This window comes from Phaethon lepturus, unplaced genomic scaffold, assembly GCF_000687285.1.
Source record: "Phaethon lepturus isolate BGI_N335 unplaced genomic scaffold, ASM68728v1 scaffold7112, whole genome shotgun sequence".
Classification (NCBI taxonomy): Eukaryota; Metazoa; Chordata; class Aves; order Phaethontiformes; family Phaethontidae; genus Phaethon; species Phaethon lepturus.
In genome coordinates, this window is record NW_010525546.1 from 6364 (window position 1) to 21819 (window position 15456).

Here is a 15456-nt window from a genome sequence, read left to right on the forward strand (position 1 = left end):
CTCGAGATCTCTGGAGCTATCTGAACTGGGGAAGCCTCATGAACACAGAGTCCCAAAAATAAGGAGGGCCACTGCAGAGAGAGAGAGATCACACAGTATGTCTGAAGTAATAATGCTTTGGGGTCAAACACCATGAGACTTGAGATGAGATTCAGCACAGCTGGGGACGCTTTGGTGGGAGGAATTTTTTTGTTTTTATTGCCAAATCACTGTGCCATTGCTTACCAAGAGCATAAAACTCCTAAGTGTGACTTGAGTTTAGCATTGATAAAGTAAGAGAAGGCTTGGATTAAATTTGCAATGACTGGGAGATGCCAAATTAATGTCAAACACATGGGAAACCACAGCAAGTCTAGTGCTTAAACTCAGAACCTAAGTCACAATGCAGGTCAAGCACACTCTACGTTACCCTACCACATGTAGGAAGTCTCAGTGTTTTGAAATCAATCCAAACCTTCCAACCTTGCTTCATTCTTCTTTCTGCTCTATATGAATCTTCCTCCACCTGCAACAGTCACTTATCGAGACTGCAGAGCACTCTTACTCATTTAAGGGTTGAGCACTTTAAAATAATGCTTCCTAATTACAAAAATAATTTTTTTTTTCTATTTCATTTTCTCTTTCGTGAAAGCTCTTAAACAGCCTGCAGTAGAATACGATGTTTTGAAAGGGGATGGCTTTTCATCAGCAACAATTAATGAATTATCCTCTTCTGTTGCTTGCAAAATGTCCATGAGTAGAATACAATTTTCTCCCTTTTAATTATTCGGAATATAATAGCAAGTAATTTCTAGAGATAATAAATGGAATGTAGATTTTTGTGGGCATTCCATGGAGAGTATTTTCATATTCAAACAAGAAATGATACTAGTTTGTTTTGATTGGAGGTCACCCAACTAACTTCCTGTTTTCCAAGTCACATCTCGCAATCAGGTTGCTAATATGGATGTTTGCATTTCTGGAACAAAAATTCACATTCTAAAACTTTTCATTCCAAAATTTTCCTTGCTGTCCTCACTGTGGTACGTGTGAGAAAACAGCAAAAGGTGTTTGCATTCTACTGTCAGCAAACAGGAACTGTATTTTTCTTTTGAATGTGCCTCTCTGTTGAACCCCATCTTTCTGACAAAAGTATTGCATAATAATATTTCTTTAGACATACATTCTGCACAAAATCAAAGTAAAATTAGCCTTTCCTATGAAAAGACAATTCTTCAAATATACTTATGTTTTAGGGACAAGTCTTCAAATATACTTTATGGATCAATTAATAAACAATAATTTCTGAGAAGTTCCTTTTTTTTAGTTTCAAGAAACCAGAGTGCAAACAGTCCACTTTTCTGATATGTAGAAAGATAAATATGAAGATATGTACGTGGTCTGAAGAGTTTTACTCCTAGAAGAGATGCATGAGATTCCCTATACATGGAGTTAGAGCTTATGTTTGGAATTAGTAACATCTTTCAAATTGTCTTATTCCTTAAAGTATAATTAGCAGAGCACTATGTAGATGATCATAGTAACTGTTAAGAACTGTCATGTATCTTACATTTATCAAGCAGAAGATACAATTTAATTTGCAATGGTTAATAGTATATCTATTAATCCTGCTATCAAACCAGTACCAAACTGAATGAGAAGACAAACCCAAATACTATCACCCAAAACAGGTTTGGCTTAAGTCCAAATCAGATCATCACTGACTACTAGTTATTTCGGTCCGTCGGACAATCTAAGTCGGTGGTCTTGGTGTGATAGACTGACAGACTTTGCAGCAGCCACAAAACATAGCAAATGTACTAAATGGCAGAAATAAGCATTTATGTTGTTTATTAAGTACGCTACAGAAAAGTCATGCATTGTATTCCATACAGTTTAATTTAATCTTTAATAGGAGTAAAATACATGATGTTGCACAAGAATCAGTATAAGATATTGTTTTCACAGGTTCAAGATGCATTCAGATGTCGACTGAGAAATTGCCAGGATCCAATCAATGCAGATTCTTCCAGTTCTTTTCCTAACGGACATGCTCAAATCATGGTTAGCTTTTATTTTTTTCTTTGACTCTTAATTTAGTGTTCCTATCCAATAGAAAAAAATTATAATACTGTACACAACCAGTATGCACAGCTGGAATATTAACACCATTTTTAAGCTAAATCTGTTTAGGTCATTATCTGCTTGCTTAAATCTCTTAGCAAGTTTTAAATTATTGGTGTAATCATTTAGTGGAGCACAGTGAATTAGTATCTTCCACCAGTGTTATTTATGACAAAAGATTCTTACATAAGAAAATGAGAAAGTAATCTAATAATATATCATTACTTTTCCTACTGTTGCTGTAAAGAGCACTGATACATTTGAGAGTCTTTCCTTCATGAGGCCTTGAAAAATGTTCCTCTCAAACTACTTCAGACAAAGAGAAAGTGCTAGAAATTCTAGAAGGGGAATCTATTTAGTGGCTTGGATTAAGGTGATAGTGAATGGCTTACTATGCCATTTTGGATTTACTAATATTGGTAGGTAGTATATTAAGACAAAATATTGGTCCCTTCACTTATAATGACAGTTTGTCATTGATTATAATGGGGACAGGATCAGGCCCTAAAAAACATGCAAGGCTCAGCAAATAGATGCCCTTCAAAAAATGATGAATCAAAAGAGAATCCAATGTTTGGTCTTCACAAGCAAGAAGGAGGTCAGTTTTATTAAATGTTTTTCATGTAATAAACTTTTGGTGGAAATAAAAACATAATTTAAAATTACTTGAGTTCTATAGCAAGATAAATAGTTTTGTTTAACTGGGAAAAGTGTGCTTGGATTTCCAACTGTTAAAAATCATTCTTTGTTCTTACAATTAGTTTTTGCCCAATTAAATAAACAACAGTTGTTTTCAGGGAGTACAAAATTTACATGATTACATTACTAGCAAGGATGGACATAATATTCTATAACAAATAACCACTTCATAACAAGTTAATGAAGTTTCAGACAGGGTGGACTTACACTTGTTCACAGTAATTTGCGTTGCAGGCTATGTTCCATATTTCTGTTTGTAAAATTCCTATGAAAAGCTTCCTTAAAGATGATCCTTCCATGATTTGTAGAAGTTACTCTTCCATATACATTAAAAAACTATACACTGTATCGTTATATTAAAATTATATACTCTACTTCCACCTATTTTATTTTATTTTTTCTGGTCAGGCAGCATACTTTGAAAACCACCCAGTTATACTTTAGGAAACTTTGTAAAGCTCTGCTGTTGTAAAACAATACACTTCACCTTCTCAGCAACAAGAAACCACTTTTAAGAGACTATGACTCTGTAAGTAGGACATTTTGGAAGCGCTAGTTGGCAAAAAGGTACTGTGGTTTAGTTTTCAATTAATAATTGTTGTCCCGTTTCACTGTTTCTTGTTACAGACTGATTTTGAAAAGGACGTGGACATTGCTTGTCGGTCAGGTAAGAACATTGAGAGAGTACTTAACCAACAAATGGAGTCTTATACTAGTTCCTTGTGAAGTGAAAACCAGAAAAATATCAGGATTTAATTGTTTACAACATATATTTATAAATGTAAACAAAAAAGTGATGCCACTGTACAAATAGATTTATTTCATTTTCTTACAAAAGCCTTTTATTAGAATTCAGCAGTTGGAAAGCAGTCAAGCGTATGAATGCCTGTTAGAAGGCAAATGGTTTTGGAAAGAAAATAACTTACACACAAAATTTTCCTTGCCCTAGTACACAAGCAACTATGAAACAGTCATGTTGCTATAGGAAAAAAAAATACATAGTGTATCTTAAAAGCTATGTATATGAAGGATGCATCAATTAATTTAGTTTTAAAGGGGGTAAGTTTTTTAGGGCTCTAAGTGAAATCAACAGTAGCTTAAGCAACATGGTATCAGGAAAAGCCAAGAAGGCTGATCTCATTAAGGTAAAGTTTGAGTTTCCAGTCACTCACCTTTAAAAAACTGCCAGTTTGGTTTCTTGCAATATAGAATCATAGAATCTTTGGGTTAGAAGGGACCTTTAAAGGCCATCTAGTCCAACCCCCCTGCAGTGAGCAGGGACATCTTCAACTAGATCAGGTTGCTCAGAGCCCCGTCCAACCTGACCTTGAATGTTTCCAGAGATGGGGCATCTACCACCTCTCTGGGCAACCTGGGCCAGGGTTTCAACACCCTCATTGTGAAAAATTTCTTCCTTATGTCTGTATGGTAATGGTTCTTCCATAGAGATTAGTTTTAATATGCACGTGTATTTTGAAGGGAGCAGGGTAGTACACTGTAACACGTCTGTCACCATCCAATGCGTACAAAAGTCCAGCACTGGTCCATGTAACTCCTACTTCTTACCTTTGCCAACATAACTGCAGGACAGAGAACCTTGTCAGGGGCATCCTTAAGGAGACAGACTTTGAATACAGTTACAAACAGGCTTTACTAGACAACATTTAAACCCAGGGTTTTTTAATTAAAGGTTTAAGAATGGGTCACTGGTTGAAGTGTCTTACTTAACAAGTGTGACTGGGAGCAATGAAGCAGCAACACTGAAGTCGAGTATTTGTACACTGTTGTTTACAGGCAAATTGTTCTTTTCCTAATGGAAAAGTGAGAGGCAGTTTTGTGCGAGATGGGAGTGGCATGCCTTATGAGCTGCTTGCTATGAACATGGCAGTGCACTGACAGGTACCAGGGGATCTGGGTCATCAGAGCCCTCAGGCTACCAAAAGGCATGTACAAGTAACACCTGAGATACTTCAAGCTGTCATACTATCCCAGCGCATGAGCTGGATTTCATTGCACAAACTATCATTGGTGTGAATTAAAATATTTTCAACTGGGACAAGAAAATCCCTGCACCCAGATGGAGTAAGCCCAGTAATTGTTTACTTTAATTTTTTTAATCTTACTATCTATCCTTTTTCTTTCATTACAAATGTTGAATTATGAACATATTTATTTTTTAAAATCAAAAATTGTGATTGAAGAGTTGCTTTGCTTTTGAATGCATCCTTCAGTGCTCCTGAAAACTTTGTATTCTATGACAGGATCAATAACTTTTACATGTGGATTTTACCCCAACAAAAGATTGCTCAATGTGCTACAAGTTTGACCAGGAAGACCTAGGCCTACACCAGAAGTGTATTATGACTGTTTTATGAGACACATTTATATCTTTTATAACCTTTTGAAATGCAGCAAAATATGTCTTTCTGATACTAATGGAATTTCTTCCCAATGTGGATACTTTTTTGTCACTTTTATTTACAAAATAATTTAACACAGAAGGGTCTAAAAAAGTCAATGAAAAGGAATAATTAGGACCTCAGAAACACATGTCTATCATTGTAATCTTATGGTAGGTCATTACAATGGATTGACAAAATGATTCTGCCTTATAATCTGTTTAACATTTTCCAGGAGGTTATGTGGAGTTAATAATGGCAGTACAGGTGTCATAGTGTATTTTGGGGGGAAATCCTTATTCTACTTCCACATGGCAGACTTTTGCATAAGCTGTAGGTCACCTAGGATCTATGTAAGGCAGTAGGAATAAATTATTTTTATTTATATAAATCGCCGAGGTTTAGTCAGAGATATGTGTCCGTTATACATGGTAGATTAAGAGAGGTTGATGTTTTAAAAATAAAAAAAAACCCTTCCCAAAACAATATTTGTAGAACAAAAGTTATCAAATGGATAGCAAAAGAGTTAAGAAGATGCACTGGTAAAGGGTGCATTGCTAAATAAATCCATAAGAAAAAATAGTGTTAGGTAGGCATGGTTTCATTTTGTAAGTATTTTGTTCTCTGACCCACAGTTCTGCATAAAGACATTGGACCTTGCAGAGCAGCTACTATAACAGGCACACTTTCCAGAATTTCACTAAACGATGAAGAGGAGGAGAAGGGACCAAACCCTGAAGGAATGAGCTATTCTACCTTACCTGGAAACATCATCTCCAAAGTCATCATCCAGCAACCATCCGGTCTCCACATGCCGATGAGTATGAGTGAATTGGCCAATCAGTGCTTGAAAAAAGACAACAGTGAGTTGCGGAGGACTGTGTATTTATGCACCGATGATAATTTGAGAGGTGCAGATATGGACATCGTCCATCCTCAAGAACGGATGATAGAAAGCGACTATATAGTCATGCCCCGGAGCTCAGTAAATACCCAGCCATCACTGAAAGATGAGAGCAAAATGAATATAGGCATGGATACATTGCCTCATGAAAGGCTGTTGCACTACAAAGTTAATCCAGAGTTCAACATGAATCCCTCTGTAATGGACCAATTTAATATCAATTTAGACCAGCATCTTCCCACCCAAGAACATATGCAGAATTTACCATTTGAGCCCCGCACAGCAGTGAAGAATTTCATTGCCTCAGAGCTGGATGACAATACAGGATTATCGAGAAGTGAAACTGGATCCACAATATCAATGAGCTCTTTAGAGGTCAGTGGTGCACAAAGATATTGCATGCTCTGTTGTTCTAATTATATGATAGGACAATAAATTGTGTCTTGTGTCTAAGGGGTGAAGCCAATGTTTTAATTCAGCATAAATTATTGTTTGGGATCATACACTGCTGTTCATATTTCTCTTATTAGAAGTGTTTATACATAGAAAACAAGATTAAAGTTTCAGAGCCAGTCTGTATGAAACTGTATGGTTCTGGAGATTTAACATTCCACATGGCTGCAAAGAATTTTGTGACCTACCAGGTAAAGTCCACCGGAAAGTACTGTTTTGCTATGAGAAGAAAAGCTATTCCTGCAAGGTACAAGTGATAATCATTGACCCTACCTGCAAGGACATGCAGTTGAAAATATTTACCATTTTATTGCTGGCAGTTATATCTGCCTCAGATTGATAGGTCTGATTCTGCTTTTACTAGTGTAGAACTTGGATTCTTAGATCCAGTAGGTATTTCACCATTTGCTGATTTAGTTTTGCTTGCATGTGCAGGCATCGGTATAACTGATGTGTGCAACAGGTACAGAGGGACTTCACGTATCGAAGATTCTAGTCAGATTGCAAAAGTGAACTGAAAAGCCTTTAAAAGCCACTGTCTGTGGGATTTAAGCATTATCAAAGTGAAAACTATTCTCATTGTTTCTTAAGACCCAAGTGTCAAATACTGCCATTCCTATTATGCTTTTACTTATGCAAAATCACCAGTGAGGTGGAGTTTATTTATGCTTGAGGCTCCTTAAGAATTGGAAATACATTTCACCAGCATTCCAAATGTTATGAAACATAGCATTTGGTGGGAAAGAAAAAGATAAATGAGAAAAATATGGTTCTTATTCTCTGAAAGAAGTTACAGATAGAAAAAAATTCTAGTGTGTGTGCAAACTTGAAGCCATTAGCTATTACTGTCCAATGTTTGGACCCATCCATCTGTGTAGGGAAACAGAGACGTTACCTGATTTTTAATTGTTAGACATGGAACTGTAGCTGACACTTCATGAAAAGGGGACACTTAGGGATATTGCTTTTAAAATGGAGTTGAAGTTTTATGTGTGGATTGACTGGAGGGTTTGGGCAGAAGATCAGAACTTTGTTTCTCTTCAAGAGATAGCTTTACAACTTTGAAACTGAAATATCTTCCATGCTTTTTATATTGTGTGTGTACTATCGTAAGTTTTTACAAGACATAATTTAACTGAAAAAAAAAATTGAAAAATCAATAAAAATGTTAATTAAATTTGGAAAAAATTGAAGTGTGGGGCTCTGCAAATAATCAAACAGTATTCACTTTTTTTTGTTCTTAAAGTGAATAAGTATAATCTTGGGACAAATTTTCAAAATTATTTCTAAAAGAGAGTGTAAGTGCTTGCCTACTCGGCGCTCAGCCAGCCAGACTCTTTCAAAGCAAGTTTGCATTGTTAAGGAAGTTATCGCCCTCAGCTCAGGTGTATTAGTTAATAGATCTTAAGTAGTACACAGGAGTTCTCCAATTCAGTGCAACTCCAGAAACAGGATAGCTAAGGTGAACTTCCCGTATCCTCTTCTACCTATCTACAACGCCATCTTTCAGATACTTTTTGTCAGATATAGACACTCAAATCCAGCCCAGTTAAGATTAGACATATAAGTGAGGTATCTAGGGAAGGTTCATAATTCCTTGAGAATATAGTCATACCTGCCACCATACTGCCCACTCCACTTGAGGTCTAAATTACTCTCTGGTGATGTCTCTTTCTTTCCATTGGTGATAAAGGCCATTTAGGAAACATGAAAAAAATGAGACCTTAATTAAATTGTAAAAATTGGGACTACAATTACTTCATCTTACGCAGAAATCCAATTCCTGAGGCCACTTTGGAAAATGTGCCTGAAAATCTAAGAGTATAATGTATTGCTCATTTAGAGTTAATTTTTTAACTGTATTTTAATCACATTTTAAGCTTACCTCTAAGATGGGATATAGGTACCAAACCTGAATCACCATTCTGTATATAATTTTTAAGCTCAGAAGAGACTACTACGTATGTAGTAGAAAATGTAGTAAAATATAATAAAATATGGTAGTAAATATTTAGTCTCTTCTAACTTGGTAAACATATTAGGTTTAGAAAGCTGTATTTTGGTCCAGAAAACTGTAAACAGTTATGTGATTAAACCTCACCGAACCCAGCATAATTCCATATATTAGGAAAAAAACAGATATTAGGGCAGATCAGAAATGAAAGGAACTCTTTTGGCTTTTGTGTCTGCCTTTCTGGTTCTCAACACTACTTGATTATATAGCATTACTTCATCTTTTGATAAGGATGTGCTGCAATGAATTGAAGATAGTAACACGAAAAAAATTGTACATAGAAGAAAATCAGAGTCTCAAGCAGATCCAGATAAGCAAATCCAGGCAGACAAAAGATGTGATTGCATTTTTATGTATGCAGTGTGTAAGAAGCAAGGGTTGAGGTAAAGCCCCAAAATTCTATCGGCTAGAACTGAGCAGTGGATTAACTTTTATTGCTGGCATAAACAAAATAAAGGGAGGGCAAAGGATTTTTTACAAAAGTTTATTGATGTCCAGTACAATATAATTTTAGAAGATTTCAAGACCTTTCAAAAGACAAAGCTTTGTCAGCCACTATTGAGCAACAAAACCTGCAGCAGGCCATTCAAGATCATTCTGCCCGTGTCTTTCCAGAGCGAGCATGACTAGACAATCTCTCAAGGAGCAGATCCTGAGCAGTAGGAAGCTTCCTTTTCCTGTCAGCTCTTACTGCTGTCCCACCTGAATTCCAACATAAAAGCACATGGATTTCTGCTCTATAGGGGCAGTTCCCCTTTCATTTCCCTGAAGAAGCAGAGGTGTCCCAAGTCAGGTGGTGGAGGCCTCCTTTTGTATCTTCTGCATAGTACAGGGAGTTGGTTCCTCCACTGGTTTCCACTTTATGTTTCCAGGTGTTTTCTTTGGAATTAGTATACTACTGTTATTTTTATCATATAATTATACATTAATTATCAACTACCATGTAAGTAAAATGCACTTAGGCAGCTGTGGCCTGTCTTAACACAATTTTTGCTTCTTTTTAAATTTAAGGTCAATGATTATTAAGAACATAATAAAGGGAATAACTTAAGCAGCAGGTAGAGAATTTATCATCTTATCAGAATGCCCTAAGATGTCATGTGACACGTTTTCAGCCAAGATCCAACCCAGCTTCTGATTTCAGAGGTGTAATTATGAACCCACAAACACCTTTAACCACAAAAATACTGCAGGCATAACTGTTTGAAACTGGACACCCAGTAAGATACAATATATTGACATACATGCAATAGTTCTTATCTGTCCATTCATTTTATGGTAGATACTAGTCTTTGTGGCCATAAAACTGAACCAGCAGAATTAGAGGACACTTTGGAAAATATAAACCCTGAGTTTTTTCACATCATAAGATAAAATTATTTCCTTTAAATTTCATTTCTATCTTACCAGTGAAAACACTTCAATATTGTGTTTCAAGGAACCAGTTTGCAGGAATATATACATTGTTTTTCAAAGAATTCAATATGTGTACAAAATTTAGCTTTTGAGTAACATCTTTACCTTCGTAAGATCATGAAATCCATTATTTTCTGTATTTTGCACATTCCAAGAGATGATCAGCCCTTAGAACAATATGTGTATTCAAATAATTAGAAAGTGTATATAGAGATAAACACATAGCCAAAAAAACAAAGCTATTAAAAGTGAAAGCTCATGTTTCAGGTCTTTTTTGTGTTCTCTTTTAATTAGACTTTGTATTCATTACTAGCATTGGAGATGGATGTTTTGGAACACAACTATAATATCAGCACAAGTATGTATGTCCTGACCTTTAACTCTGCAGGGAGGACCCATCACCCTTACCTTTAGATATCTTAAATGTAGACATTCCCCTTCTGATATGGAAAAAGAGCTTTTCAGACCTGGCTTTCCTTTAGAGTCAGTGGAAAGAAATAAGCACTTCGAGGCCACTTTTAGACCTCTGCTCCAGGAGGAAGTAAATCACATGCTCTCAGTGCAAGTGGATCTCTTCAGGTGCCATAGAGGAAGCCAGAATGAGTAGTTCAGACATAAACATGAACAGTGTTGATGTCCTAAGTTTAAGTCAGGTGAATCCTACAGTGTGTCACAAACTTTCTTCTGGTTTTTATATCTACATATTTTTTTCTCAAGAAAATGTGTAGTTGGGAACAATCAAATGCTTTATTATATATGGAATAATTTCAGCTTTCAAAAGATAGTCTGCTAATGCCATAATATTTACATACAAGTATTGCCCAAATAAGTATAAATTTAAGGATCTACAGATTCCCAATATGCAAGTGAATGATTGTTTATTTTATTTGGTATGTACCCAACAGTATTCATGCGATCATAGGCACAGGGAGATATATTAGTACATCACAGAGTTTCTTAGGAGGAGTAATTGAACATCTGGCTAATCTCCTGCACATCCCTTATATGCATGGATTAAAACTGGCTTTGCTACCTTGGCATGAAAGTGGCTTGGAGTGTGCTCCTTCAGTTCAAAGTGGTTTGATTTTAGTGAAGAAAGCACTCTCAATACACTCTTTTAGAATGTTTTTTGTTTTGAAAATGTACACTTAGAGTGGTATGCTCATTAAAATGAAGTAGTGCTTTCGCAGCCAGTTAGATGCAAGGAAAGGTTAGGAGGTTTAAATGTAGAGGAAGAAGCTGATCTGTGGCAACATATCTCCGCGATAATAATTCTTTTCTTTTTATTGTGCAAAATAAATGCAAGAGGGAGTAGATACTTGCTGTCTGACTATGCGAGGAAACTTGCATCATTACCTTTGTGGAAGAAGAACGACGGGTTCTTTCAAGGGGAGTATGGTTAGTGTAGTGTGAGCAGAAATGGAAAAGAGCTGAAAGGAGACAAAGACTTTTAACTATTATAAGAGGAAGGGCATGCAAAGACAGTCAACAGAAACATTTATTAAAGGGAAAAGAGAGAATCTGCTTTATAAGAAGAAGAAAAGGACTTCCCAAACCATTTGTCTTGTAAAGGACTAAAATTCTTTTTCCAGTCTCGTATCTTCCTTCTTTATTTTTCTGTCTCAGTTTCTACTTAGAGATCTTTATGTGGAGAAAGAAAGAAAGCCCTCAGATGGGAAACTGATTGTGTGACCAAAATAATCCTCCTATATTCATTCACTAAAGTTCTTAATACATTTAAAGAAAGTCCACTCCAAAGCTCCTTGGCCAAATTGCTGATGTGGGACTATAGGAAGAAAAAACTGTTACAGCTGAGAAAATAAAGGGATCCATTAAAGATAGTGAAGTGCAAACTGAAAGTAAAGGTATAGATAAAAAGGAGAGAAAAGACAGACAGACATGCTGAAAGAAAGGAAAAGAAAAATGGCAGAAATGGAGAAGACACTTAAAATGAAAGTGTTAGGAAGAATGAAATAAAAGCATCAGGAAAGGAGAAAGAATAGGAAAAGGGAGAAGAAATACACAGTTAAAGCAGTCAATCTTGTCAATAAAGTACCAGAGCATCAGGCAGAACAAAAGCAAAATGGTGCGAAGTCATTTTGATTTATGATACAAGAAGTAAAAAGAGAGAGAGAGAGAGAGAGAACAAAGAGGGAGAGACGAGCACCACAGGAATTTCCTCTTTATCATGTTTCCACATTGCATTTATTTTCAGGCATTCTGTTTCTCAGATTTCTCTCCCTCCCAATCCTCATTTCATTCTTCAATAAGCTGTGGAGACAGTTCTTGCCAATTTTGTGACTCTCAGTGAAAGGAAGTCTAGCCCTATAACAACCCTGTCTTTCTTTCGCTTGAGTGAGTAGGTCTCAGATTCCTCTGACTTCAGAAGCTGATGTAGCTTGTAGCTTGTTTTTAGGTTACCATGCAGGGGTGGGGGTAAAGTCAGGCAGACTTGATTCTAGTAACTGAAGGTGTAAAGAAGCAAAATTTGAGTTAGTATTATGAAGTGTAGCATACATTTCAGACTTTATATTATAAACAGCTATCTAAACTACATATGATCTTTAAGAAATATATTTTCCATTGCTTGTTCATGTAAGAAATTTTTCATTTCTCCACAAAGCCTTCAGAAACACAGAACAAGTGTTTTTTATTGATTGAGTAAATGCATATGCAGGTTACGATATTAAAAAAAGGAGCAGGAAACCACAATAATTTGCCAGAGTCTCTGAAGTTACATTTGTGCTAAATTTCCTAGCGTATTTTAAAGACTTAAAATTCCCACATTAAAGAGCTAATCCACTTTTTCATTAAAATTTACTTGCTTTATGCTCATGTTACGAACTAATAGCCAACATAATCTTCTATTCAGAAACTAAGGGGTTTTTGAGTTATATACACAAAAAAGGCATTTTAAATCAAAACTGTCTATCCACATTTCACTTTTGTATCTCTGAGGGCCAAAACAGATTTTCCTTTAATTTTGTTCAGGGAAAAAAATCTTCCCCAGGCTAAGATCTTGTATGTCAAATCTAATCTCAGAGTGAATTATAAACTACTCATAATAAGGCTTTATATTAATGGAAGCATGGTTATAGCCCTCGCTATAATATGGTATCTCTGGTTTCAATTATAGTTTGCACAATGCAATATATCTTCAGGAGTATCTCATGTAATTAATCAGGTAGTGGTGTAATGCAGACTAGAATAAGGAGAAAACCAGGCATTTGTCGTTTTACAGAGATGGAGAGGGATTTTATTAGTCATTTAGTGAGAGCGGCTCTTTCCTGGTGCCAGAAGATTAGTGCATGCTGGTGTACTATTTTTGTCCCTCAGTGAGCACAGTTTTAAGTTGCTCTGGAATTACACAGAGAAGCTATACATGATTAGCACAAAGTAAAATTGATTTAAAATAAATTAGTACTGCAGATCTCTTTTCACAGAGTTTCACTTTGGTCCTGGTATGAAGGGTTTTGCTGTAAAATGGGTTTTATCAATTAAGATCAAAGAACTGTAGAAATCAGAGATGGAGAAAGTCTTGTCAGGTCATCTCTTTTATCAATACAAGAACACTTTCTACAGCATATTTCTCTAATACATATTCAAACTTCATTTTCAAGACTAGAATGAAGGGCTTCCACTGTTTCCTTTTGCAGAATATTTCATAGTTGTATAAACTTTCTTTATTCCTGACAGCATCTCTGAAATTTCTTTTTTTTTTTCTATTTTTTTCTGAATTACAAGTTTTCAGATTTTTCTCACACCAGTTTTGTTTGTCAATGTTTATATCCTTCTGTGGTTTCTGAACAGGTTTCTGTGTTTGCCTCTTCCAGAGCCAATGTTTAAACTATCTGTATCACTCTTTTATCCTTTCCTCTTGATCCGGTGTTATTAGCTCTTTAAAAGTACTTTTTGCTGCTCTCCTCTGAAATTTCCCCAGTTTACAGGCATGATTTGGCTTCCGTCAGTGCAGGGCACCAATGCAGAACTCTCACTGGAGTTGTCCAGAAAGGATTATTCATATCCTTGCCCACTTAAATGAAGACTTGACCTTTTTTTGTAGCGTTTGTAATTGTGCATGGATTGCAGTTCACTACTTATCCGCACCCCTCAGCTTTTTCAGAATTATCCCAGCTAACTCCCCAACGCTGAATAATTGTATGCGTCTTCCACTTTTTCGGCAGTCCCTTTATTAGTTACGCTTGCAGGTCTCCAGCATTAGGGCTCTTCAGCTTGGAGAACAGATAACTGAGTACTAAATAGGGTATGATTATACATATTTCCTATAATATAAAACACAGGAACATCAAATGAAATGGCACAGGGATAAACAACACAATTTCCTTTGTCACGTTATGCATATTTAAATTGTGGAATTCACTACCTGAGTGCATTTTGTATGTCAAAATCAGTAATAATTATAAAACATTATTAGACTAATAGAATAATTTTTAAAAAAATGTATTAAGCTCAAAAGAGCAAGCTCCTCCCAAGGAAGTTCCTAAACTACTGGAATTCCTGAAGTACTGGAAGGTGTTGCAGCAGAAATGTCACTTTATACTTACCTTTCTTGATATCATTCCTGAAACATCAGTGAAGAACCTGGTCAAATACAAAATACTAAATGAGGTGAACCATAGATGTTATCCTCTACAATCATTTGTTGTTTATATTCTACTAACGTTAGTACTTAAGTAGATCTCCAGCTGAACCTTGAAAAAGCCACCAGCTTCCAGTCTAATTTTTATGTTGGCTAAAATCATTCTCAGTTTTGCAGGTGGGTAAAAGGAACAACTTTTTGAAAAGAAACGTACTGGTGTGACCAGTTCAGCAGCTCATTTGATGCAAGAGATCTTTTTCCCCTTTACTCCACTCAGCTGCTGGCTTTCCTTAATTTACATGGTAGCATGAGCCAGACGGTCGATCACTGAAAGCATTTAGGTATGTGTGGAAAACCTCATTTTTCTCAGCCAAAAGAGACATAACAAATAAACTTCATTTAAGAAAAAAAGTATATATACAATCACAATTAAAATGATGGTTTGCATGGTTTACACTTGTATATCATACAGAAACTAGGAGAAGAATGTAGAAAATTACAACTTCCAATAGGGACCAAAGGAAAATTATTCGATCCTTATAAGATACCCAGTGACTTCATGCTTCTGTATATGCTTCCTGTCTCAAAAAATAACACTGCGATCATTTCAAGGCAATGATGTAGTAGCCAGGAGGACCTGACCGTGTATCGAGTGGTGTCAGTGGCAATACTGTAAATGACTTTCAGTGCTGCAGGATCACGTGCGTAAGCAGCATCCTTTGTTTTTCAGAACCTCGCAGAACATCGCTGCTACTGTTCAGACCTGTGGCAGTTATATACTTTTTATATCTTAGGAGAATAGGCTCTGACAGCACTTGTGCTGTATTTCACCATATGCAGCCATGGAAAAAAAGTGAAGCACAAGCAC

The 15456-nt window shown here is 36.0% G+C and overlaps 1 protein-coding gene across 1 annotated transcript in view; it reads left to right on the plus strand.

Moving 5' to 3' along the window:
• The window catches only part of LOC104617463 (brain-specific angiogenesis inhibitor 3-like), a gene marked incomplete at its 5' end in the record, with an annotated part of 33920 nt that overhangs the window by 5482 nt on the left and 12982 nt on the right, over nucleotides 1-15456 (plus strand). Inside the window, 3 exons of the mRNA XM_010282792.1 lie at nucleotides 1948-2043; nucleotides 3430-3469; nucleotides 5837-6480. Of these exons, the coding sequence (XP_010281094.1) occupies nucleotides 1948-2043; nucleotides 3430-3469; nucleotides 5837-6480 (780 nt within the window). The remainder of the gene's footprint in view (nucleotides 1-1947; nucleotides 2044-3429; nucleotides 3470-5836; nucleotides 6481-15456) is intronic.